The 25,640-nt window shown below is 40.9% G+C and overlaps 1 protein-coding gene across 2 annotated transcripts; it reads right to left on the reverse strand.

The window, feature by feature from the left end:
* Window positions 1-14,872: 14,872 nt before the first annotated feature.
* Window positions 14,873-25,296, reverse strand: LOC149282381 (COP9 signalosome complex subunit 8). Of its 2 annotated transcripts, XM_089498285.1 has the most exons (8): window positions 25,219-25,296; window positions 24,783-24,853; window positions 20,553-20,601; window positions 18,727-18,859; window positions 18,015-18,122; window positions 16,261-16,332; window positions 15,167-15,185; window positions 14,873-14,960 (listed from the first exon to the last, which is right to left on the reverse strand). In XM_089498285.1, exons 1-8 carry the CDS (start codon window positions 25,294-25,296, stop codon window positions 14,873-14,875), a joined length of 618 nt encoding a protein of 205 aa, XP_089354411.1. The 2 variants fall into 2 exon arrangements, with proteins under 2 accessions (XP_089354411.1, XP_089354412.1); XM_089498286.1 differs by lacking the exon at window positions 15,167-15,185 and having other exon boundaries at window positions 14,873-14,952; window positions 16,270-16,332.
* Between the last annotated feature and the right edge of the window lie 344 nt (window positions 25,297-25,640).

A 25,640-nucleotide genomic window follows, 5' to 3' on the forward strand; every position in this document is an offset into this window, starting at 1 on the left:
GAGAGAGAACATGACATGGATGAAAGGGTCGTGGCGGCAAGTTTCATATTAGCTTTCTTAATTTGTAAGGACTAAGAACAAAGGGTCGCTTAATTGTGTTAGAAAGATGGCGATGGTGAATTTGGAAGAGGAATAGGAGAAGTGTGAGAAACAAGTGTAGAAGTATACTGTTAATCATTGAATACCTATTTTTTGGGTCATTGCTTGTGTTACAAGTTCATTTGTTTCACACCAGCCACCAACACTGTTTTGGAAACAGTTTTATGATTTATATGATTGATTATTTAGCGTGATGTACTTGGTCCCAAAAAACAATAGAGAACAAGTTACATTTCCGCCTCCCCAGAGATATAGCCCACTTCCTTTTATAAACGTTCCAGTATTTCTAGCCGAGAAACTGCAACTGCTCCATTTCCCATGTGTTGGACTTAAAGAACACGGTAATTTGGAAAGAGGAAAGAACGATCTTTTGTACTTTAGCAGAGGAAAACGTAGAAAGTGTGTTTATGGTGGAAGCTCTAGTAATGTGTCCTGCAATAAAAAAGAAAACCATCCAAATGGCACATTTAATAGTCATTGTTTGTAAAGGTTCCTCCATAATGGGAAGAAATGTCAGTTATCCATCTTTTTTTTTAGAGTAGCCTGTTGGAGGGTATTTAGTATCCTTGGAGGATATTAAGTGGCTATGTAGATTTATGATCATGAAGGGTTCTCAGGTCTTAAAAACAAATTAAGTTGGGTGGGTCATTCCCCCCCCCCCCCAAAATCAAAGAACTAATAAAATTTTCCACTTTATGTCTGCTTTCATGAGCGGCCCATTTTTTTTTCTGCCAGCAATTACAGACCCTATTAAAAAATTGTAAACATTGTAACATTTTGCAGTAAGATTGAAACTGAAGCTCTGTATGGAGAAAATTGTCATCCCCTTCACAAAAAACATTAAGGTCTGGCAGATTTGTTTAACATTTTGGGAGCAATAAACTCGTTTACGACTCTAGAAAACAGTGTGCAAATTTTATAAAGGAAATTCTCGTACAATCTAATCTCCAATAATAAAAAAAATATATCAATTTAATATAGATATGGGAAAGGATCTTTCCATTAACCAAAAAAATCAAAGAATTAATAAAATATTGAATTCCAACTTTATTATTAATAATAATAATAATAAAATTGATGAACTAATTTTTCCCATCTGTCAGAATTTTCTGTGCTCAATTATAATGCACACTAAAACATGAACAATTATACAACAGACAAGACATTTTATAGTACCAGTAATTGTTTCTTATTTTTCTTGAATATGGAACTGAAGTTCTCCGCCGGATAAAAGCATTCAAAAAAGAAAAGTAAGGAAGTGTCTGGATGAAAGGCATCCTGATGATGCCTTTGTGTTACTGTCATTCTGATGACAGAAGAAAGAAGAACTCTCTCTCACCGTGTGGTGGTGTCCATCACTTCGTTCTCCACAAGCTGTTAGAAAGCTTGCTTTCTGTGTGCTCTCAACAGCCTGATTCTTGTTTCCCTTGTTAGCAAGTTGTAGTTAGATGTTATCTCTGGGGACAGAGGAGCCCCTATTTAGGAAGGGGTGTTCTCCATTACAACACATCTCATCAGGCTGATTTAATCAGTGCTTTCCTTCCACAGTCATATAAACATTCATTTTCCAGATTTCCCCTTTAATGTCTGTGTCTTTCCAGAAATTTCCTTTTACGTCTGCCAGCATTTTCTATTTTCTCTTTCTGTATTCTGCTCACACCCCAAGTTTGTCCATTACCACTGCCTCTGGGGATACATAGCAATGCCATATTTCTGAAACATTGGCCAATCATAACCAGCAAAGTGCCCCTCCTAGTTCATTGTTTAACCCCAATAAACCATTTCCCCCCCGTCATACTGACGATAGACTTGTGAAAACATGTCCCTGTTGTAAGATCTGACTGTTGAATAAAAATGTGTATTATTTCACATTAAAGCATTATTTTCCTTTTTTTGCACGGTCTGGCATCTCATTTACTTCAACATTTCTGGATAACTATAGCTTGAGCCTACTTTGTACCGTTGCTCCCACCAAATGAAAAACTTCAGCCTTTTTGTAGGGGGAAAATATGTACAATTTAAATAGCCAAAGTACTGTGTTTTAGGTAGACTATGAGCCAGCTTTTTATGTAACTTCAAGGGAGGTTTAGTCAGCATTCTAAATAGCTGTCTATGAAGCTTCTCCATCTTTTGGTGACGTTAAGTTGATTCTTTTGTCTTCGCGTCTATTTTACTGTCAGCCATGGTGAAAATGGATCCCAATGAAGAGATCTGGAGAGGGCACCTACTAGTCGGCCAATTGTTGTTAAAGGGATTAGACGGTACATGTCTATACTAGTGGCAGCCTGGCATTTTTTATCTTGAAAGCCAGTTCAGACAGGAGGAAAAGGCCAAAATCTTCTTTACTACAGAGAAAACCTCCCACAGGTTTAATATGTATTACTCTGTTTTCTCAAAACACACATGCACTCACCAAAGACGCTGGGAAAGAAAGCCACGGAAAAAGGCCCATCCACCTTTCTCCCTCATGACCCACTTCTTTAAGGACGCTTACAACATAGCACATTAACGCCCTCCCATATTCCTTTAGCTCAACTTTCCTGCAATAATTTTAATAGTGTGGCTGGTCTATCCCTAACAACGGCACTTTTACCTATTGTGTAATACACCCTAAATCCCTCTAGACTGTAAGCTCGTTTGAGCAGCGCCCTCCTCACCTGTTGTCTCTGTAAGTCAAATTGTTGTGTCCTGTCCACCCATTGTACAGCTCTATGGAATTTGATGGCGCTACATAAAACAATAAATAATAATAACAATAATTTAGGTTTAAATGCCACCTGAGAACCTAGTATGTCCAAAAAGGGCCTCGAGGTACCACGCAATATTGATATGGTTTCTTATTTCCTTATGTTTACTGCACTCAGCTGAAACTGAGATAGGAGAAAAAAGTCAGTGGGGGACGATTAAGGATAAAAACAATGAATGTTTTAAGAGGAGAAATAATGGAAATAATGTTGGGGGAGTAGCATTGTTGCACCAGTTTGTCCACTGAGGATTATTGTTGTGCTTATAATATTGAAAGGTAGAGAAGACCAGAAAGTGGGGAGAACAGAGCCAATCGATACAACATACATCCAAACAATTGAGGTGGCCAAAACCATGAAGTTGTTGGAGGATCTGGCCAGAGCAATGGAGAGCTGGGACTGGAGGTGGAGAGAGATGTAGGGCCAGGGTGGGATTGCCCACCTACCTTACCAAGAAAGCAAGGTAGAGCATGGGTAGGTAAGGAGGCAGATAGTGAGAAGGAGAAGAGGTTGTGTAGAGTTAGCGTTACATTGTCAGAGCGAATGAGAAATAAAGCATACAAGATTAAAGTGGGGGAAACCAAAGAGTAATACATTGATAATAAACCTTATCTCTGAGGAGCTAGTACAAAGGCAAACAATTTATTAAATATAACGTTAACAATTCCTCTTTCAAGTGTGGGAGCAACAAAATCTTCACATCTACAGCCACGTGCGCAGACAGAGTCATGCAGAGTCAGAAAGACTCCACTACAACTAAAAGACTTCAAAGACATACTTTAACTTAAAAACCATAAAACATTAACAAGGGGAGTAAAACAGCCTACCCTAAAAGATTAAACAAATAAGAAGAACACAGTTTACTAAAAGCTGTGAATCAGAAATAAATTAACATTTTATTTTTAAATGTAAATCTAAACATGCCAAGTGGTGATTCCTGTGTGATACACTCCCAAAATGTTTTCTTCTGACTTAATACACATTTTGAGATGTCTGGCCACATGAAAGCAAATGGAACATTAGAGACATGTTCTCATTCTTTTCACACTGTTGAATATTTTATATATAGTATACTCCACGATACTAAACATTTGTGTTAATTCAGTAAAGGTGGAGAGTAGTTGGTAGTCAGGGTGACGTCTACAAAATATCCAACTAGTATACCAACTACTATCACTAAGATAGTTTGAACTCCAAACTATGCATGAAATAAAAATGAATAATAATCAGCATTCTGTTCTAAGAAGTATATCATGGTGCTTCTCAGCAATGAAACTCACTTAAATGTATTTATTCTACCAGTTTTAAAAGTGTATAGCAATAATCTCACAAAGTCCCAATCAAACTTTTGTCTAGCTCTGATGGTGGTACTATCTACTGAAAAAGAGGATATCTGGTTACCCTGTTTTATTTGTGTGTAATAGTTAATTAAAGAAGCTAGGGGTAGGTCTTAAAGGGTTAAGGAGAGACGACTAAGAAAAATATGGGCGAAAGAACAAAATATAAGCTAATCACAATTGTATACTAAAAATGTTGAAAGATTTCATAAATTACCATCTGTATCTTCCTTCAACATCCCCAATTCTTCTGTTCTCTGCTGCTTGATATGCTTTTTAACAAATGCCATGCTCTTTTATTTCTCTGAGTGATTTAGCACCCTCCATTCTCCTATATTCATATCCCTAACATTCCTGTCCCTTTCCCCGAATTCTTTTCATTTTCTTTATATAAGTAATCCCCACAGAAACTTTTGTAAAAAAAAAAAAAAAAAAGCATTACCATTTCTGAAGCCTAAACTCTCAGTTTTTTTAAATACCATATGCCAGACTCCAAAGGCAGAACAAGCGTGAGCACATCCTCTTGTAGAAAAGGAGGATACTTAACGCATGCTAAGCTTATTCTACATTCCACTGCTGTCCATCTTTTAATTCAGAAAGCTATACACCATTTATTCACAGACTGGAATTCCAGATTCATTAAAGTACACAATGCACACCTTTTTTTCTTCTTCTTCCAGGCTGAGGGACCGTACAAAAAAACCTTAAAATGGAAACGTAACTTTCCTCTTAAAGTTTTCATTTTACAGTTTAATTTACTAATTAACCCTATGTACTTGTGTTTATATTAATGTGAACATTTCAAGTGTATTAAAAATCATTTTAAAATGTTTATGCTACAAATGCTTGTTTGCCTTGTCTCTTCTTTCTTTTCTTGATGCGTTTCTGTCCCTTTTGTTGGAAGCTGATTCCCTCTTACAAAAAAAGATTGAATAAAAGAAGGTGAGAACAATTAGCTACACTACAGTGAAGGAAAAAAATATTTGATCTGATTTTGTACATTTGCCCACTGACAAAGACATGATCAGTCTATAATTTTAATGGTAGGTTTATTTGAACAGTGAGAAACAAAATACCGTATTTGCTCGATTATAAGACGAGGTTTTTTCCAGAGCAAATGCTCAGAAAAATACCCCTCGTCTTATAATCAGGGTCGTCTTATAATCAGACCTCAAATAGGTCTGATTATGAGACTAAGATCCAGATCCCCCGCAGCGATGCAGAGGACCTGGATCCTCCTGTGTTAATCCCCCCCCCCAATTTACCGGTGCTTCTGAGTCCCCGGTGCTTAGTCCGGGCTGCGTGTAGAGCTCTACGCGATACAATCGCGTAGAGCTCTACACGCTTCCCGGACTAAGCACTGGGGACCCAGATGCAGGGGACCTGGATCCTCCTGTGTTAACCCCCGACCCAACTTACCGGTGCATCTGAGTCCCCGGTGCTTAGTCCGGGCTGCGTGTAGAGCTCTACGCGATTGTATCGTGTAGAGCTCTACGCTCTACACGATACAATCGCGTAGAGCTCTAAACGCTGCCCGGACTAAGCACCGGGGACTCAGAAGCACCGGTAAGTTGGAGGGGGGGGGCATAACACAGGAGGATGCAGGGGACCTGCATCCTCCTGTGTTATGCCCCCTCCAACGTACCGGTGCTTCTGAGTCCCCGGTGCTTAGAGCTCTACGCGATTCGCGTGGAGCTCTACATGCTGCCCGGACTAAGCACCTGGGGCTCAGATGCAGGGGACCTGGACCCTCCTGTGTTATGCGCCCCCCCCAACTCAGAAGCACCGGTAAGTTTGGAGGAGGGAGGGGGAGTGTTAAATGTGGGTTTGAGGCATTTCTGGAGGCAGAGTGCTCTGTGAAATGCCTTTTAACCCCTTTAATGCCACTCTGCCTCCTGAAATGCCTTAAACCTCCCTATATGCCACTCTTCCCCATAATATGCCTTTTAACCCTCTAAGTGCCAGAGTGGCATATAGGGTTAAAAGGCATATCATGGGGCACAGTGGCATATAGGGTTAAAAGGCATATTATGGGGCACTGTGGCATTTAGAGGGTTAAAAGGCATATCATGGGGCACAGTGGCATATAGGGGGTATAAGGCACTTCTGGGGCAGATGTGCATAACTGGGGGACAGGTTGGAAAATAGAAGGAAATAAAACCAAAATATTTTTCTCAAGCATAGCTTTTATTAAAAAAAGTGTTTAAATGAATTAACATTTACTGGTAAAACTTTTTTCCTATAGGGTCGTCTTATATTCAGGCTTTTTCTTTTTTTCCTAAATTAATATTAAGATTTGGGGGGTCGTCTTATAATCAGGGTCGTCTTATAATCGAGCAAATACGGTAACAACAACAAAAATCCTGAACAACACATTTCAAATAAGTTATAAATTGATTTGCATTTTACTCAGTGAAATACGTATTTGATCCCTTTGCAAAACATGACAGTTCTTGTGTTTCTTCCATTTGCGAATAATCGCACCAACTGTTGTGACCTTCTGCTTGGCGATGGTCTTGTAGCCCATTCCAGCCTTGTGTAGGTCTACAATCATGTCCCATACATCCTTGGACAGCTCTTTGGTCTTGGCCATGGTGGAGAGTTTGGAATCTGATTTTATACAGGTAACAAGCTGAGATTAGGAGTCACCTATGACAATTTGGTAGGAACACCGAAGACAAGAAATTGCTGTCAGGCCCTACTGTGTTGTGGACTGTTGCATTAAGCTGTTGATTGACATGACTTCACACTGTGACTCGTAACACTAAAGTAGTTGGATACCCCATGTGTAGCATCACTTCCACATTCTGCCCAGGAAAATTCTGACAACTATATTCTGTACATAAATATTTTATTAGCATAATAAATCCACAGATTTCTTCTGTAAGTATGTTGTAAGTTTACTCTAAAACCGGTGAATAAGAAAAGTAAAATATTGACAAATGTAATCATATTAAAATCATATTAAAAAAAAGAACTTTAATAAATCATTGTTTGAATAATAAAATGTAGTCAAACATCTCAAGAATATTTGAGTATCTTAACTGCCTGTATTATACTAAACTCATGGCTAAATAAATCTGCTTAAAACATGTTATCAGTTCTGTGTTTAGCATCCATGGAACATGTTCAACTATTTAGGCATGTTGTATTCGATTTACTGCACACATGTGCCCCCTAGTGTTATGTCCTGCAAATCACACCTATTTTAAAGAGCCTGCATATGTTATTTTAACCACTTTAAGACAATTAAGCAAACCTTACTGATATCAAAAGTACAGGGTGAACAATTATCTCAACTCCACTTCGAATCGCTTTCTGCTGCCTGCTTTCTCTTGCTGACAGTACAGGAGTATATTTATGCATGTATAATCACTTTAAAAAATACATTATATTACAAAATGAAGGAAACTCAGCCGGGTATATGGCTGGGCTGGCAGGCCATGCTTCCTCAGTCCCAACACACTGACTGAGTCTGAGTGCCAGATGTCATTTCTTGGCCCTCAAATGCAGGCAACATGTCTCGGGACTTCATGTCATGGGCCCTGAGCAGCCTCAATCCAGGACAATGCAATGGGAAGCTGTTTTTGGGACAAAGTTGGCAATGGGGACCTGTTAAAGGACAATTTTGGCAAAGGGAAGCTGTTTTTGGGACAGGGTTGGCGAAGGGAAGCTATTTTTCAAAACAAAGTTGGCACTAGGAAGCTGTTACAGGACTGTTACGTCGGGACCTGGATAACACAGATAATGTACCCACTATGCAGAGATGTATCCACAACAGGCGAACAATGCAGGGCCAGAGGCAGTAAATCGTGGCCAGGAGTTTCCGAGGTCGGGGCAGGCAGCATGGGAGCGAGGTCAAAACACAATCCAAGGTCTGGTACACAATATAGGCGAACAGGAGAATAATGCAGAAAACAAGCACCCAGAGTAACAAACAGTGACTCTTTGAATGGGCATTGTGGGTAAATGGGTGTATGTTTAAATAAGGGAAAATGGCGGGAAAACGGACAATGGGCCAATAGGCGAGGACGTGATGTCATCGCAACCGGCGCCATAGAATGGCGTCGGTGCGCTACACACTAAAGAAGATCGTGTGCTAAACCTGCAAGTACTGCGGGTCTATCACACACCTCCCGCGGCAGAGCGTCGCGGACATGTTGCAGCACCTCGCTTAAAACTCCGCAAGTGCTGCTGACACGCCGCGGCAGCTCGCCAGGGAACGTTGCTGCTTTGTGGGTGGCTCGCGGCGGTTCGCATTGTGTACTGCGAACCGCATGTCACACGGAGAGGACGTGCGTGCGTCATAGCGAGAGAGTCGCCCAGGCACGGGAGGGTACGACAAGGTTGGCAATGGGGAGATTTTTGGGACAAGGTCAGCACTGGGAAGCTGTTTAGGGACCAGGCTGGCATTGGGAAACTGTTTTTTGGGACAAGGTTGGCACTGGAAAGATGCTATTTGGGACAAAGTTGGCAATGGAAAGCTGTTTTTGGGACAGGATTGGCAATAGGACAATGTTTTTTGGAACAGGGCTGGCAATGGGAAGCTGTTATGGACAAGGTTGGCAATGGGAAGCAGTTTTGTTTTTTTTAAAACAAGGTTGACAATGTGAGATTATACCGTATTTGCTCAATTATAAGACTAAAAAATAATTTTGGAAAAAAGAAAAAGACTCAATATAAGTCTACCCTATAAGAAAAAAAGTTTTACTAGTAAATATTCATTCACATGTAAACAATTTTTTCATATTTAATAAAAACTATGATTGAGATTTTTTTTTTTAATTTGCCAACCTGCCCCCAGTTATGCACATCTGCCTCCCTGATATGCCACTTTGCCGCCAGATATGCCTTATACCCCTATATGCCACTCTGCCTCCCTGATATTCCTTTTAACCCCTACATGCCACTTTGCCACCAGATATGCCTTGTACCCCCTATATGCCACTCTGCCTCCCAGATATGCCTCTTGACCCCCTATTTGCCACTCTGCCCCTCATATATGCCTTATACCTCCTATATGGCACTCTGCCTCCCTGATACTCCTTTTGACCCTCCACTGCTGCTGCCGGCACTTCTGACCGGGGCTTCTATGAATGAGTATCGGAAGATTATGTGACGCCAGCACTCCATCATAGAAGCCCCGGCAGCAGCGGAGGTTGTCTGCCGGCATCTCACAGACCTCCACCGGCTGCCAGAAAGGATGATCCAGGTCCCCTGCAGCGCTGCAGCAGATCTGGATCTTAGTCTTGTAATCAGACCTCTATTTGAGGTCTGATTAGAAGATGACTTCAAATATAAGACAATGGTTATTTTTCAGAGCATTTCAGAGCATTTGCTCTACAGAAGAGCAAGAAAGGACTGTGCGTGCGACTGTGTGTGCGTATGTGTGTAAGTTACTGTGTGCATGTGAGTATGTTAGTGAATTTAAACATGCTACTGGATTTATGCACTGGCAACGCAAAGCTCATTTAAAGGTAGGATTAAAGAGGCTTGTTGGGAGACTGGGAGGGTAGTGACAATAAATATATTATGTAAATGCAAATATAACACACATAATATAAAACAATATTTTTATTTAAGCATTCAGTTAATACCTTGTCCTCAGAATTCAGAATGCTTTGTATTCTGTATCCTGATCTATAGCATGCGTCTAAATTTCATTAAATGTTGAAACAAAACAGGCGTAATCGTAAATCAGGAACACATCTCTCACTTGACACTTTTACTCACCACTTCTGATAAGTGGAGATAAGAAAAGCAGGCAAAACATTGGGAAGATACATGAAAATAAGAATTATGTATACCTAGGCATATATGGACGCACATCAAAGCATTAATCTTCCATTAATCTTAACATGACTTGGGCTATTCTGGCATGTAATTATAGAACTAATTGTTGAATCTTGGCTTTTGGTGATGGACAAAGCTGATATGTCAGTAGTTTTGAACGGAACACTGTATATAAAAATCAAAACATACAAATAGGGTTAGCTCCTTTTAATGCTATGGAGGTTGTGCTGACTCTGCTTCATAGTCCTTCATACAGTAAACAGCAGGTTGAGGAGATCAGAGATCCCCCTTGTAACTGGTCCCCTAGGGAGCAGAAGAGAGCAAGCTGCCCCTTGGACCTGTCACTCTGAGCCTAGGCCAAGTCGGCATAGAACAGAATCCATCACAGGCTGCACGGGACTGTGTTACTCCCTTCTTTAATAACACAATGAGAGTAACGACACTGTGCACAAAGCTATTATTACATTATTTTAAGGGTTTAAAATGGCAAGAATGTTGTACGATACAAAGGATTTCCCAGAATAGAAATGGCAGCTCTGTACGTGTATCCGTCATTCTGCATCCAATTAAAGAGAACACTTCTCCACTTTCCTATAAAGCTGTACTGTTCTAAACACAAAATGTCATTTTAAATGAGATGCCAGTAAAAGAGCAAATACATGTAGAATAAATGTTCTATATATAGAGTAACCATAACCCTATGCTTTACACAGCACATTCTCTCTCTACCTAAATCTCTCTGTGCTTTCACAAATCAAATAGTATTTGATCATACACCCTATTTTATGGACAGCAGCCTTATTCCTAGTATGACCCACATTTCGTCTGTAATCCTTGTAACGGCACATGGTACACAGCTGAATCATTTTAAACCCCTTAGAGCCCATATTGAATATTCATTACAGGGCTTGACATATCCTAATAGCTAGGAAGCCATCACCGCCATCCAACTTGGCCTGCAGACGTGGAGAGATTTTTAAAATATTTTAAACAAATTATCGGGATATCTCAGATTATGTATATCAATGAATAATTACTTCATTGCTGTTTTCCTACCATGCAGAATGAGTGATGGACAACATGGCATTCTGGGCTTTCAGCCCATCTGGTCTTCCAGTTTTTCCTGCTGTAAAGGCTGGGACCTTAAATCAGTCTTCGGTCTTGTCTTAGATTTAGGATAGTTATATGCCTGTCTTCTGCATGTTTAAATTCCCTTGCTGTATTAACTTGTACCACTTCTGCTGGGAGGTTCATCCACTTATCTCCCACTCTTTCAAGAAAATAAAACTTGCATACACTAGATCTAAGCCTCTGACCCTCTATTTTAAGACTCATTTATTGGTTCCCCAAACTTGGGGAAGTGAAGCATTTACTTAACAGAACAAGGATATATTTAATAATAACAATCATAATAAATATTATTTATTATTATTATTATTATATACGGTAGTTCCAACAATTTACTCAGAACTTTGTACAACACATGCAATCAGAGATAACTCAATAATAGGCACCATACACTCCCGTTTGCGTATTCAAAATAATAATTGTTTTTATATACTGTTCTTTTATTCAGTGTTAATACTTCAACTATTTGTACAATTTATTTAGAAAAAAATGCAAGGAGCTCGAACTATACTAAAAAAAAAAGTCACGTACTTAGTAATTAGGTCATATATCTCTAATTAAAGTGGCGTAACTTGAAATAGTTTTATTGTCAATATTATCTTGCAGACGGGAAGACAGTGAGAGATATCGTCCACGTCTGTAGACTTCAAACAAGCTTTTGAGTTTGGAATCCTGGCTAAATCTAAAATCAATGAGGAAGGGTATTTATTGCTAAATCTATGCGTAATCAAATCAATGGATTCAACCTTAAAACCAACAACATGCAGACGCTCAAGCATCAGGCAAGAGAGAGATGTCAAACATCAATACCTAAAATCAATAACTAAGCCATGGCTCTAATAACTTCCGCGTCCACATACCATCAGCTAAAGCTGTCAACTGATGAAAGCAAAGCATTCTGTTATCAGAAGCAAAATATAGATGGATAAGATGCAGACACGAAGCTCCAGGCAAGGGAGAGGTGTCAGACAAGGCGTAGTCTCAGTCCCACCTTATTTCCATCAATGAAGTAAATGAATGAATGAAATGGAGATCAAGTTGTTATTTCAATTCAGCGACAAATATCTTCTCATTAAACTTATAACAGCTAGTATGTGATAGAACGTATCCAATGGATAATAATATATAGCTGGGTTCAAAGACATTTGAAAATGGCTCCAAACATTCTTTAACATTTCAAGGGGCTTTAATGAAATACAGAAGACGCTGAAAATACAATTACACATCCATGCTTACATACATATATACAGTGCGTGTGTGTATATATATATATATATATATATATATATATATATATATATATATATACACATCCATATATCAATTGGTAGCTCAACCACTGTGGAGATCTTTCTCGGTGCAAATCTGTTTGAATATAAAGCGCTGGTCCCTCTCACTTGCTGAAAGCTTGCCTATTGCATGAACGATCTTTTACCCTTATCCGCTAATTTAAAGTTTAACGGAGGCTTCTTCATCTCCAAGGCATAGACTTATCTGTACGCACACACATCTAGTATGTATGTATGTGGTAAGCACCATCTTAGCTGTGTAGAGTTTTGCGACAGGCTGTGATGTATATTTGAGGAAACCTGTAATTTTCTTCATTATGTAGGAATGATTCAGAAATATACAGTATGAGGTGCCACAAGAGGCACAGAGGGTAGTCTTTCGGTGTCGTCAGTAGAAATCTCAATTTTAGACAGCAATTTTAAAATGTATTTTCTTTTATTATCACCGTTATTAATTTAGCCCTATTTTTGGCACAATATACAGCAGAATATGCTACATTAAAGATAAAAAAAAAAAAATGTTTACATTCTTTTGGGTTACTGAAAGCGAATGCAGAATATGGGCTGGGCAAAGGTCAGGAACTGCTTAATATTAGAATTTGGTCTTCAACCTATAAAACTGCTTTTACAATGTGATGCCTAAGCAACATATTTGTGGTTTATTGTATATAAAGAACAGGGATTGTGATTTGGAAGAGAAATTACATGAGCTATTTCATTTTAACAGACAAATTGTATTTTTGTTTTTGAATAACGCCCATTATTAAAATGCGATGGAATGAGAGAATGAGAAACAGGGTAATTTTTTGCTACAATAGCCCTGTTATTTTTTAGCATCACCGTAATCTAAATCCCCAAGATTCAGGCCACCTTAGTAGAATTAAAGGGCTGTAACTAAAACCAGGACAAGAGACAGCTGCCCTTCATGTGCTACAAAACATGGGGTGGACGAAGGTTACCTGGCAGCAATACCCCCACGCTACCAGAGGATGCAGTGTCTGTGAGGGGGCAAGAGTGTGCCCAAGGTGCCAAGAGCTCTAGTTAGAGTTGTCGCTTCTTGGCCTTTTGGTTAAGATCAAGTGAGTACCTGTGAGACCCCCACGTGCACTTTTTATTTTTGTATGCACTAGCCCCAGCCATACTGGATACATTTATCACACCAGCCGAGGGGCTGGGGCTTCCATGGGGAGCACTTTGTATTTAGTTTTTATTCCACCCGATTTGCACGTGATTTTTTTTCCCACAGGGCACAAATTTTGAACACTGGAAAGCCATGGTGGAGCCAAGTCCTCTTAGAAAAAAAAAATAAATAAATAAAAAAAAAAAAAAAGGTCTGGCTTTTCTGGAAAGGAGGGGAGTTAGGTAGCTCTTGAGCGTCCCCCCACCTCTAGCAACTGTTCCAGTGGTCCTAACCCTTGCAGAAGAAGATCTGGCCGTCCTGCAGGCCAGATTTTACGATATATAGCATTTTGATCTCTGTTACAAATTGTTTTAAGACAATAAAATTTATAGAAATGCAGAGCGCTGGCTGCACTGCAACATTTGAAGTTCTAAATAATTTCTATGGCCATATGCCCAGCGTGCACAAGCAATACCAGCCTTTAGAGTCTATTTAACCCTTGCAATTGATCAGAAAATGTAAGAAAAATGTAATCAATATTACACATTTTGGTCAAGAATGAGACACAGGCTGATTTATGTACTAAACACTGTTTAATGAGTCAAATTCTTACTAATGAATGTCTTACACCAGGCTACATTGTGACAAAAATGACACTGCTCCGATTTCCACGCAGTGCTACGAGGTAGCCATCCCAATGCATTGTTTGTGTGTTAAAACATTTGACCTCCTCTCCTTCATGCACAGGCAGGGGATTTAATGAAGCTACGCAGCGCCACCTTGTGGTCCTGCTGAAAGCTCAGGAGGAGGGAAAGGACGTTAACAAAATCGACTGTTCCCCAGTTCAGCAGTAGAGGTACACATCTGAGAGGAAAAAAACCACTGGCAATGCTGGGAACAAAAGAGTGGATTCTGTGTGTTATAGAGGACATTTAACTGTATGAGGACTACTAAGGAAAATTAACCATAAGATGTTGCCACAAAGTCTCTCCAAGAATCCACTTTACAGATCTCAAGCTTCTTAACTAGGTTATCAGCTTTAAAGAAAACCAAAGCATTTTCTTAATATTTTCCCTTTTGTCGCTGTCAGAGGGGACAGCAAAAGTAGCTGATGTAACTGATGTAATGCAGACCTTTCTGGCAGCAAAGGGTTAAGCCACACAACATAAGCCATTTCATGACAACACCCCCTGCATGCACATTAACCCCTTTTGGCCAAAGTGCAGCTCATAAATGAATAAGCCAGGTTATCACAGGTGGGGTTTTAGAGCCCAGTGTGGTCAATTTGGAGGGATAAGCACGGAGGGATTCTTGCTTCTCTTTTTGTGTTCCTTATTTTCATCTCCGAATGGGAAGGATGCGTTAGTTCTCTAGGAAAGCCACGTAGTCAGTGAGTCTGGCCAGCTGCTGCTCATTGGGAATCAGAGACAGGGGAGCTGAATCTGTGTGGGAAAGGAAAAAAAGTCAGAACACATGCCTTCATTCTTCAAGATACAGAGTTTCTTTAACATAAAGCATGTCTGCCAAGGTTTATTACTTACACCTATTACCCATAACATTAGGACCACCAGCCTAATATTGTGCAGGGTCTCCTTTTGCCCCTTCGAGGCATTGACTCCGCTAGACCTCTGAAGGTGTGCTGTGGTATCTGGCACCAAGTTGTTGTAAGCAGGTCCTTTAAGTTGTGAGGTTGGGGCTTGCATGGATGCATCCTGGTGCCATGTGTTCTCCAGGTAACCAACGCACATGCACCCGGCCATCCATGTGACGTAAAAGAAAATGTGGTTCATACTCTGTGGTCCAGTTCTTATGCTCACATGCCCATTGTAGGCGTTTTCAGGACAGGGGTCAGCATGGGCACCCCGACTGGTCTGCCACTACGCAGCCCTATACACTTTTCTGTCAGAACCAGCATTAACTTTTTCAGCAATCTAAGCTACTGTAGCTCATCTGTTGTATTTGACCATAAGGGCCAGCCTTCGCCTTCCAAATACATTAATGAGCCTTGGCTGCCCATGACCCTGTCACTGGTTCACAGCTTTCCCTTCCTCGGACCATTTTTGATGACCATTGCAGATCGAGAACACCCCACAAGAGCTGCAGCTTTGGAGATGCTCTGACCCAGTAGTCTAGCCATCACAATTTGGTCCTTGTCAAAGTTGCTCAGATCCTTATGCTTGCCCATTTTTTCCAGCTTCTAACACATCAACTTTGAGGAAGAAAGGTTCACTTGCTGCCTAATATATACCACCCAGTGACAGGTGCCATGATTAACAAGATTATCAGTGTTACTCACTTCGCCTGTCAGTGGTCATAATGTTATGGCTCATAGGTGTATAAAAGGAGGGTGTACACATCTTTATACACACACAGCGCTCACTTACGTGTGGGGAGAAGCATTTAGAAACAAATCATTGGTGAGAGGCTAGCAATTAGGGGCATACATTTTCTAGATTGTAAACTCTTGAGCAGGGCCCTCTTTACCTCTTGTTTCTGTAAGTGGAATTTTGTCATTTACATAATAATAATAGCAAACTAGCGTTATTTGCATAGTATGGATGCATAGTCTGCTCTGAATTTTTAATACTGAAATGTCGTCACATAAACGTAATCGAGTGAAACTAGCTTTGCATTTAGCAACTACTGGAGGGGTACCTATGTTTGGCTTCATAAGACGTTACTTTACTGCGTAGACCTATAGATAGATATATGATCTAAAGTAACACCAGCAACAGAGGATGAAGAAGAACTCCACCTACCTGGTTTCTTGGGCATTACCATGCGAGAAGCAGAATCAGCTTGCCAGCCCTGCTCCAAGACCCCTGAACAAATCACAAGAGATCACCAAAAATTGGCAAGTGCAATGCATACAATTTGTCAAATCATGGAATCATCTATCCTTTAAATGTTACTCCCATATATATTGTGTGTTTCATACACAAGTATACAGCATTGAGTGTCATGCTCCAAGCCAGGTTTTCTGTACATTTACTTCAACCCCTTCGTTTTTATTCCACTACGTGACAAACTTTTTGGCATTTTTACCACATTTTTGTTAACGATTCACCTTTTTCATGTTTAATGTACCCACACAAATTAGATATTGTTTCAAGGACAGACGAGGATTTATAGCTTTTTTTGTGCAGCGTGTCATTTCGTGTGAATGAAATGTTTAAAAAGAAACAAAAAACAACCCAAAATTACTTAGGCTTTATGCACAAATTAGGCCCCACTGAGTAGAATACAACTTCACATATATAGCTTTTTTAAATGCTCTTTTTCATTTAAAAATGTTCACTTACATACTACACTATTTGGTTGTTTTGGGTTTTTTTTAAAGGTATATTCCTAGTGGGAGGGACAAGGAGGTATTTGGGCAGTTTTTTTGCATTTACATTTTTTTTTTAAATGTATTGTTACACTTTAAGATCTCATGGATCTCTCTTGGAACTGGACAGTACCCCTTATGATGTAAGACTTCAGTGATGTCACCATGACAAGTCAAAGTCTTTTGAACTTGCATTTGCTCTGAAAAAAACCTTGTCTTAACCCCTTAATGACAAAGCACGTACATGCATTGTTTTCAATGGGTTTAGGGACCGCCCATTGTCCTTAAGGGGATAATCGAGCAAATACGGTGTATATATAAACAGAAATTTGGAAAACCAATAGCCATTTGAAGGTTCCCCTTAATTCCTAATGCACCTTATAGATATGCCACTCTGCCCCTCCCCCCAGATATGCTGTATGCCCCCTAGAAACGCCACCCCCCAGTATCTACCGGTGCTGGCCGGTGGACGTCTGTGCGATGCACGCAGACAACCTCCGCTGCTGGCACTTCCACCGGGGCTTCTATGACGGTGAAGCACCGGCGGAAGTGCCTGCCGTGGAAGTTGTCTATGCGCATCGCCACAGCCGGTGAATGTTTGCGTGATGCGCCTAGACAACCTCCGCTGCCGACACTTCCACCGAGGCTTCTATGGTGGAGCACCGGCGTGAAAATCTTCCGGAAGTACCGGCAGCGGAGGTTGTCTACGTGCCGGAGAGTAGTCCCCTGCAGCACTTCCGAGGGATCTGTATCGTAACCCTGATGCTTGCCCACAGTAGGGCTAAATGAAAGGGGAAAAAAAAAATAATAAAAACACGCCCGGAACTGCATGTCCCGGGCGTCAGGCGATACAAATTGTGCATCCCTGCGCTAAACCTCGATTATATTCTGGCAAATACAGTATATATTTTTGTTACATTTTGTGTTTACAAGATATTTTGTGTCACTTTTTTTTTTAAATCACGTTGGCACATGAAGCACTTCTTTTGTTTTCTGATTTATGTTAGATCAATCAGCAGGAAGCTGTCGAATGACACCCTGATCACTTCCAGTGTCTCTTAATGCTTAGTTTCTGGGCAACATGACAAATGCAACATCACTAGTAAACAGCACTGGTCATACCACCTTATCAATTACTTAGAAATATCACATGCTCAATTAGTACACCGCACGCACCTTTCACAGCTTCCTCCACGGGAAGACCAACAAAGGCTGCAAAATCGTCAGCAGAGATTGAGGTGTATGCCTGGGACACCAAGCCAAAGGCACGCTGCCGTGTTGCATCTAACAGAAAGAGAAATAATATATGAGAAGTGTGTTCATAAACATTGCTTCACACTGTATTTAACTGGCCACTTCTGGGGTCAACCGCATACCAAACTTACATTGGTTTCTGTAATTTGCTCTAATGGTCTAAACTTTTACCCTATGAGACACTCATGGCCAAACCATAGCAGAATGTTGCCGTTACCTGATATTTTACGCCATGCAGTAAACCCACTGCAGTAAAGGAGGGCAGTGGAACTAAGTGTTTAGCGGCAAAAAAAAACAACCCTCTCTTCTCTTTGGAGAATACAGCAGCAAGACAGCTCCATCTAGTAATTGTTTTGCAATGCTCCCCAAGAGAGGTCCGTTGAACGAAAAAAAAACAGCACTATATAATGTGAAGGCACAAAAGCGAATTTAGAAAAACACACATGTAGCTACTAAATGCTTTCAAACCTACTCACACAGTCAAAGAAAGATGTAGCATGCTCTTTGATGCCTGAAAACGGTTTCCAATAAGCTTCCGAGTGCTTCAAAAACACACTCTTCAAACCAGAAGTAACCTATACTTTCAATTTTATTTCAGAATTAATTCACCATGTGCTGGACGACAGTGCTATACCTCTTACAGCCTCCATGATCGGTTGAATGTTTTCTGACCACTGGTTGGCAGCAATGGATGCGTAGATTGCGGGGAAGTCTCTCTGCCAGATCCTCTGTCCCACCTCCCAAATCCCAGCCAGCTCTGCATTGGCCTGCAAGAAAAAAAAGAAATACAGTGACTTTTACAGACTGCAGCATCTCAAAATATTACCTTCTCTACTATATACCTAAAGAATAAAAAAAAAAAGTAAAACCTCTGCTCATATTGAATTTAAAATAGTTTGCTTAAAAAGCCATTTCAAATTGGGCTGTATATAAATTAAATCCCTCTCCTGCAATACTTTTACTAGTGCGGGTGGTCTATTCCTAACAACGGCACTTTTACCTATTGTATAATACACCCTAAATCCCTCTAGACTGTAAGCTTCTTTGAGCCGGGCCCTTCTCACCTGTTGTCTCTGTTAGTCAATTTGTTATGTTACATACTTCTTGTTATGACCCGTCTACCCATTGTACAGCGCTATGGAATTTGATGGCGCTATAAAAAAACAAAAGTAATAATAATAATAAAAAATCATCAACTAAATTACTGTATTTGCTCAATTATAAGATGACCCCCCAAAATCTTAATATTAATTTAGAAAAAAAAGAAGAAGCCTGAATATAAGACCACCCTATAGGAAAAAAGCTTTACTAGTAAATGTTAATTCATGTAAACTATTTTTTTTTAAATTAAAAGCTATGGTTGAGAAAACCATATGTTTTTATTTCCTTTTATTTTCCAACTTGTCCCCCAGTTACGCACATCTTCACCCCAGGCTTGCCACTGTGCCCCCATGATATGCCTTTTAACCCTCAATATGCCACTGTGCCCCATGATATGCCTTTTGGCCCCTATGTGCCACTCTGCCTCCAGAAATGCCTTCTACCCCTATATGCCACTCTGGGGGGTTAAAAGGCATATTATGGGGCAGAGTGGCATATAGGGAGGTACAAGGCATTTCAGGAGGCAGAGTGGTGTATAGAGGGTTAAAAGGCATTCCAGGAGGCAGAGTGGCATAAAGGGGGTTAAAAGGCATATTATAGAACACTCTGCCTGCAGAAATGCCTTATGCCCCCCATTTAACACCCCCCCCCAAACTTACCGGTGCTTCTGACTCCCTGGTGTATAGTCGGGGCAGTGGGTAGACGTCTACGCGATTTGCGTAGGCAACTTCTGCTGCAGCAGGAAGGAGTTGCTGTTAGCAGCGGGGGCTGTCTGCGTACATCCCGCATACACCGTCTGGCTGTCAGAGAGAATTCCCCGCACCGGTGCGGGGAACTCACCTCTCTGACAGCCGGGGAAGGTCTGAGCAATTGATAATGCTTGGCGTCTCACGTGCTGTGTAAAGGACGCTCTATGGTTTGTCAGGAACCGCCTGGTGTTGAGGAGGGAGCAAGTGACAGTCTGACCGCCGCATGCTTATCCACAGCATGCTGAGAGAGTACTCTCTTATGGACAGTCTAGACGCTGAGGACTATCTCCATCTCCTTCAACCCCCTCACCCACTCCACTTCCCTATTTCCCCAGGCTTATTCCACTAACGTGCTAGCCATACGTGCCATGTCTGGAATTGTAATTGTACACTGCTTTTACTGTATTGTTGAACGTTCCGTTAACTGAAGTAGTGCTGTACATGTATTGCCCTGCGCTGCAGTACTGCTTATCTTTCTGGGGTTTTTTTTTACTAATGGTAGTTTATTGATAATACAATTTCAATAATAAACATAAAAAATAGGGCATTAGTTTCTTCTAGTAAAGTAAGTATGTTTTGCACAGTAAAGCTATAAGCACACACTACTTACAGATTTGATGGCAGGTGGTATTCTTTTCCAGAGATATCTGGCATTATTCCTGGTAAAACATACAAGCATCAGTTGTCAAACAATCATTCATTTGCTGCAGTAAGAAATATAAAATTACATTTACAAATCACATATACTAAACCAGACCTCCTCCGGCTGCCCCCACTAGATACCAGGGAGCCTGAAGCACAGGGGACAAGTCTAGGGATGCACTGGTAAGTTTATTTATATTGTATTGTGTATTATTTTTTTTGTCTATATTTTTATACCTATTTTAGCCATGTCAGTTTTTCATATATCGGGGGGGCTAAGGCATATCAGGCGGCCCAGGTGCATTGGTAAGTCGGGGGGGGGATATCTAGGGAGCAGAGTGGAATATCAGGGAAGGGGGCAGAAGGAAATTAAAGTAAGGTGTATTATTAATTAAGGGGGGGGGCACATAAAATGGCTATTGGTTTTCCACGTTGCTATTTGTATATAACCTATGCTGACTAACCGCATAATAGATACCAAAAATGTTAGAATACATGTATTCCTGTTCATTAGATAAGATATTGTTTCACCATTCCACTTTGTTTTTTGTCTTTAAAAATAATTTTCTCTTTTCTCAAACTTTTAGGGTGCGGCCTATAATCGGGCCAATACGGTGTGTGCGTGTGTAATATATAGATACACACACACACATATAAATGTATATATATATGGGGATATTTAACAGTGGCACATAGAAAACGGAATCGCTGCAGTAATACTCCAAAGGCAGCAAGACCATGGCAAAATATATATTAAAAAACAAATATCGGTAGATAGACTAGTTAAATGTACCCAATGTTCCCAACACAAACCATAACTATTTGTAAACAAATTAAACAAGGAGAGGGATACTTGTTTTCGAGATGGGGCTAAAAATATTTTATGTGACTGTGGCCTAGTGATATGTAGGTACATTGTTAAGGCGCTTGAAAATATCTGCACAATCTATCTCATAAACCAATTCTCTGGTTTCTGTTGTTTCTATACACACTATTGGCAATTTCTGTTGTGGAACACTATGATACCCTCATATCCGTTCTCAGCTCCTAGAAAAGAAGGACTGTGGGGGAAGAAAGGATCTAGGACTGGGACACGTTGCTGGTATGTTTTGTTCTCCTCATATTGTATCTTTGTCTACATTTCTCTCCGAAACTCAGAACAGCAAAGAATCTAATTGCAATACGCTGAGGTGACAACGTTTCATCCATGATCAGCTTCCTGCACTGGATGAGCTTGCAACCTTCTACTACTAACACCTTTTGTGTAACACTATCACCAGAAACACTAAACAAGATACTAATTATAATTAGTTTTATTTGTTATTGGTTTTTGTATTGCCACCAGGTGACCCCAGACTGTTTATTGCATATAGGTGGTAAACATATGCAGGTGGAATTCCTGGGATCATTTCAATTCATCCTCATCACTCTCGCTGTCGGAGACGTTGTCTTCACGAGGTGTACATGCATAACAGAAGCGCTTCATATCTCTCCAGCACTGCCTGCAGTATACTGTGCCACAGTCTGCTATCTCGCACACATACGAGTCCTTGGTTTCACTAGAACTGCACACAATACAGCGTCTGCGAATGAACGGGCGCATCCAGCTCAAATAACGGTGCAGGGTAGAAGCAAAGCTTTTCAGTCTGTTCGCTTTGGCCCTGCAGATGATCTGCTTCCTTTTTATTTCTGCGAATGCAGCCCGCTTCTTCAGGTGTTCGTTATAAAGGAACAGAACCCGCCGCTTTTCTCTCCTTGGAAAGAAGAAGGCAGCAATCACTCTGCGGAGACGGCCAATATACACCTGGACAAAGCAGAGCGACAGGAGTCCGACCACAGGAAGGCAAGACCACAGATAGCCCTCAAGTGACATTCGAATCGGATTTACTAGACACATGGTGTTATTACTCAGATGCATGGTGGCAGAAGAGGTGTTGAGGTTTCCAATAGTACGCCTTAACATCCTGGAAATAAAAGTATCGCCTCCAACCAGAACCTCCAGTTTGTGGTGACTGGAGAACACATACGAGATGTGCGAATGTTTCCGGATAATCTGGAACAGGTGATAAAGGATCCAGTCTGTAGTTAAGGATAAGATGAGGAAGGTGAGTATGGGAACACACTGGAAAAACTCCATCATTGTTGTCTTCATCTCAAGGTCCTGAACCGCTGGTTTCCAGGGAAACACAAAGCTCTTGCGCTCTCCCTTTCTCAGGGGTAGAAGGTGTCTCTTATTCCGTTTCCTCCTGCGAGCATCAATCTGCCTGAAGTAGGTTGTTACATAGGCGTTATCAAACCTAATGTTGGTGTTGTACTGGTAGCAATACTTGTAGGCAGAGATAAAGATGAAAATAAACGTGCAGGAAATGACAATACGGACAAAGGACCCAACCTTCCTCATGGCTAATCTCTTCTGCTCTAATGTCTCTGTAATCTCCTCCTTGATCTCCTTTTTAGAAACGTTCATGCCAAGAAACATGCTTTGTTCTTGTTTAACTATTGCTATTTTGCTAGCAAAGCCATCGTCCATTCCGTTCATAGTCGCATTGACCTTATCATAGATGGTTCCAAAATTGGCTTCCATAGGGATCTTCTTCTTGCACCATGTATTTACAACATTCATGATATTGCACAAAAATGAGAATTGCATAGGAAGGCACAAGAGATGGTTAAGGACAGGTAGGGGAATGGCCTTCATACAATCGTCATGTTTCTTGGCAAACCACTCACGGCATTTCTCAATACCTTTTTCAATAACGAACTCACAGCGCAGCATAGACTTCAGGTTGAACTTCTGCAGAGTGTCAAGAGTCTTGTTTTCCCCTTTTATCTCCTTTTCTTTCTGTTCCTCAACCTTTTTATCATAGCCTTCAGAGCTCTGCACCTCAGAATCTGTCTCCTTAAAAACAGATTTTATGCCGCTGGTGTCATTTTTAAGTTCTTTTGCCCCCTTTACCAAGTCTTCAATTATCTTTCTGAAAGGGTTTATAATAACTTTCCAGGACAACTTTGTGTGGTTTATCTGGAGCTCCACCGTGCACCCAATGGATTTTGCAACATCCTCCATGTTATGCTGCAGGTTGCTGACAGGTCCATCAAAAATAGACTGCAGTACATACATCACCAGGTAAGCACGGCCTTCTTTGCCCAAAATATTTGGTGCCATCATGATTGTGGCACAGCGAAAGTGAGAAGATGTACCCCATCCGATGGCAAAGGTTCCTGATAGCCCATACAGAAGGTTTATCTTATTTTCTTGATATAGATTCATTGGATGTACCAACAAAAAGTAGATTCCAGTGCCAATCATACCCCCAGCTCCAGCACCAAGGAAAAACTTTGTCATGAAAAATTCATTCGGGTCACTGAAAAGGAATCTAAGACAGAACATGGGCATGGCAAAGGTCAGGAACCGCTTGATAGTGGAATTTGGTCGCTTTTGCTTAAATAAGCGGCTGCTCCCCCTCCTTAGAAGTCTGCTTCCACTGTTCTGGGTCATCTCTCTTTCAAATTCGTCTCCTTCTACGCTTCTCTCCTCCTCTTCTACCTCCTCCTCTTCTACCTCCTCCTCTTCCTCCATATTAACGTTTTTCTACGTCTTAAATCTATCTGTACTCAGATATGAGAGGTGCTGCAGTAGTCACGACTTCACACTCCAAACACTAACTGCAGACTGGAATGGTCTGTGGAAATCACGCTGACTACTGCACAGCTACTGTGACATCACAAAGAGGTCCTCAGTGAACACACAATGGCTCATTAGCATATTCCTACCAGTAAAATAAGTGGTTGTAGTAACCTCAAAAAAATCTGAACATATGCTTTATCACCACTGTGGAAAAATCCATGAATTTATAGGGCATTAACACATATTCTCAAATGAATCTATATGAGCCCAGCCAACAGGCATCTTCCAAAAACATGTTTATATTTGTACCCATTTTCACAATACTCATTTATAAAGATGTGATTAAGCAAGAATCATGAAATGTATTAATGTCCCCTAATGTAAAATGGGTCTTCATGTTGTGCTTACAGAGCAATCAGTAGTTACAGAAGACAACCAGAACAAAAATATATATATTTAAAATATAAAATGATTAGAACAGCTGCACAGATGTGTATTATTTAGTACGTTACAGCTGCTGCATAGATGTATCTTTCATATAATATCAGAGAGTTAGGAAGAATAACTTACATGTCATTGTGTAGAAGGTATAGCGCTAGAAGCTGACTGTACACCTGGGGTGTTGCAATACCTCCTGGAGCCTGAACAGACATAATGCAGTTTTAAACCATAATTTAAATATATGTGCACTTGGCAGAAAAATAATACATCAGCCCAGAACCACCTAGAGAAAATAAAACTACTAATGCCGCTAGAGGTACCGCAGTGACAGACATGACGTCACACTTAAACGTACACAAAAGACGTAGAGCGCTTCACTATGTACTATATACACGAGAGTATTCTGTAGCTAAATGCATCTAAACACAGCCCATGAAATCAGCAGCGTTACCACCGATTTGCAACCATAGCTCCCGATCTGCCACCCACCGGAGTACAGCTACGGTAGAGAACCGCCGTCCTGCCAGCTCCCTTACGTATAATGAAGGAACACTAAACGCCTCACCTCAAGTTCCTGCTCCTCGCACTGCTCCAACAACCTCTGGAAGGAGACCGGGTTTTCCGCCATCACGGCCACTGGCATTTTCCCCGCAAGCCCACAGGGCCTCCCGTCTAGAACCACTGACACCGGTCTTCCTCTTCCGGGTTCAAACCCGTCAATGTATCCAAAGTCAGAGTTGTTCTAACTACTAGAGACCAAAGTGCAAATACATGCCCGTCTTTCAACGGTAGCCATTTTGTTGGTGTCGCTTCCGTTCTAGTGCTTTCAGTGCATGCAAGGGAAGCGTACGACTACGTACTATCGTGTGGGCCGGGGGGGTGCTTGCAGACACTGGGGCGCGCAATGTTTCGCTGCTAGTGCTTCCCCGGTAGACTGCAAATTGCCTTTTAGCTTAATTCTAAACGGGCTAACGTCTCATCAAACGA

The sequence above is a fragment of the Sceloporus occidentalis genome, unplaced genomic scaffold, assembly GCF_023333645.1.
Source record: "Sceloporus occidentalis isolate IW3139 unplaced genomic scaffold, rSceOcc1.0.p SCAF_117, whole genome shotgun sequence".
In the NCBI taxonomy this organism is placed as follows: Eukaryota; Metazoa; Chordata; class Lepidosauria; order Squamata; family Phrynosomatidae; genus Sceloporus; species Sceloporus occidentalis.

Bases quoted from the DNA above. Each gene is read 5' to 3' on its own strand.
- LOC149282381 (XM_089498285.1), bottom strand. From the start codon at position 25,296: ATGCCAGTGGCCGTGATGGCGGAAAACCCGGTCTCCTTCCAGAGGTTG. The intron at 18,860-20,552 runs GTAAGTAGTGTG...TTTTTCTTGCAG, and splicing joins TACCACCTGCCATCAAATCT to GCCAATGCAGAGCTGGCTGG. The intron at 16,333-18,014 runs GTGCGTGCGGTG...TGATTTGTTCAG, and splicing joins CGTGGAGGAAGCTGTGAAAG to GGGTCTTGGAGCAGGGCTGG.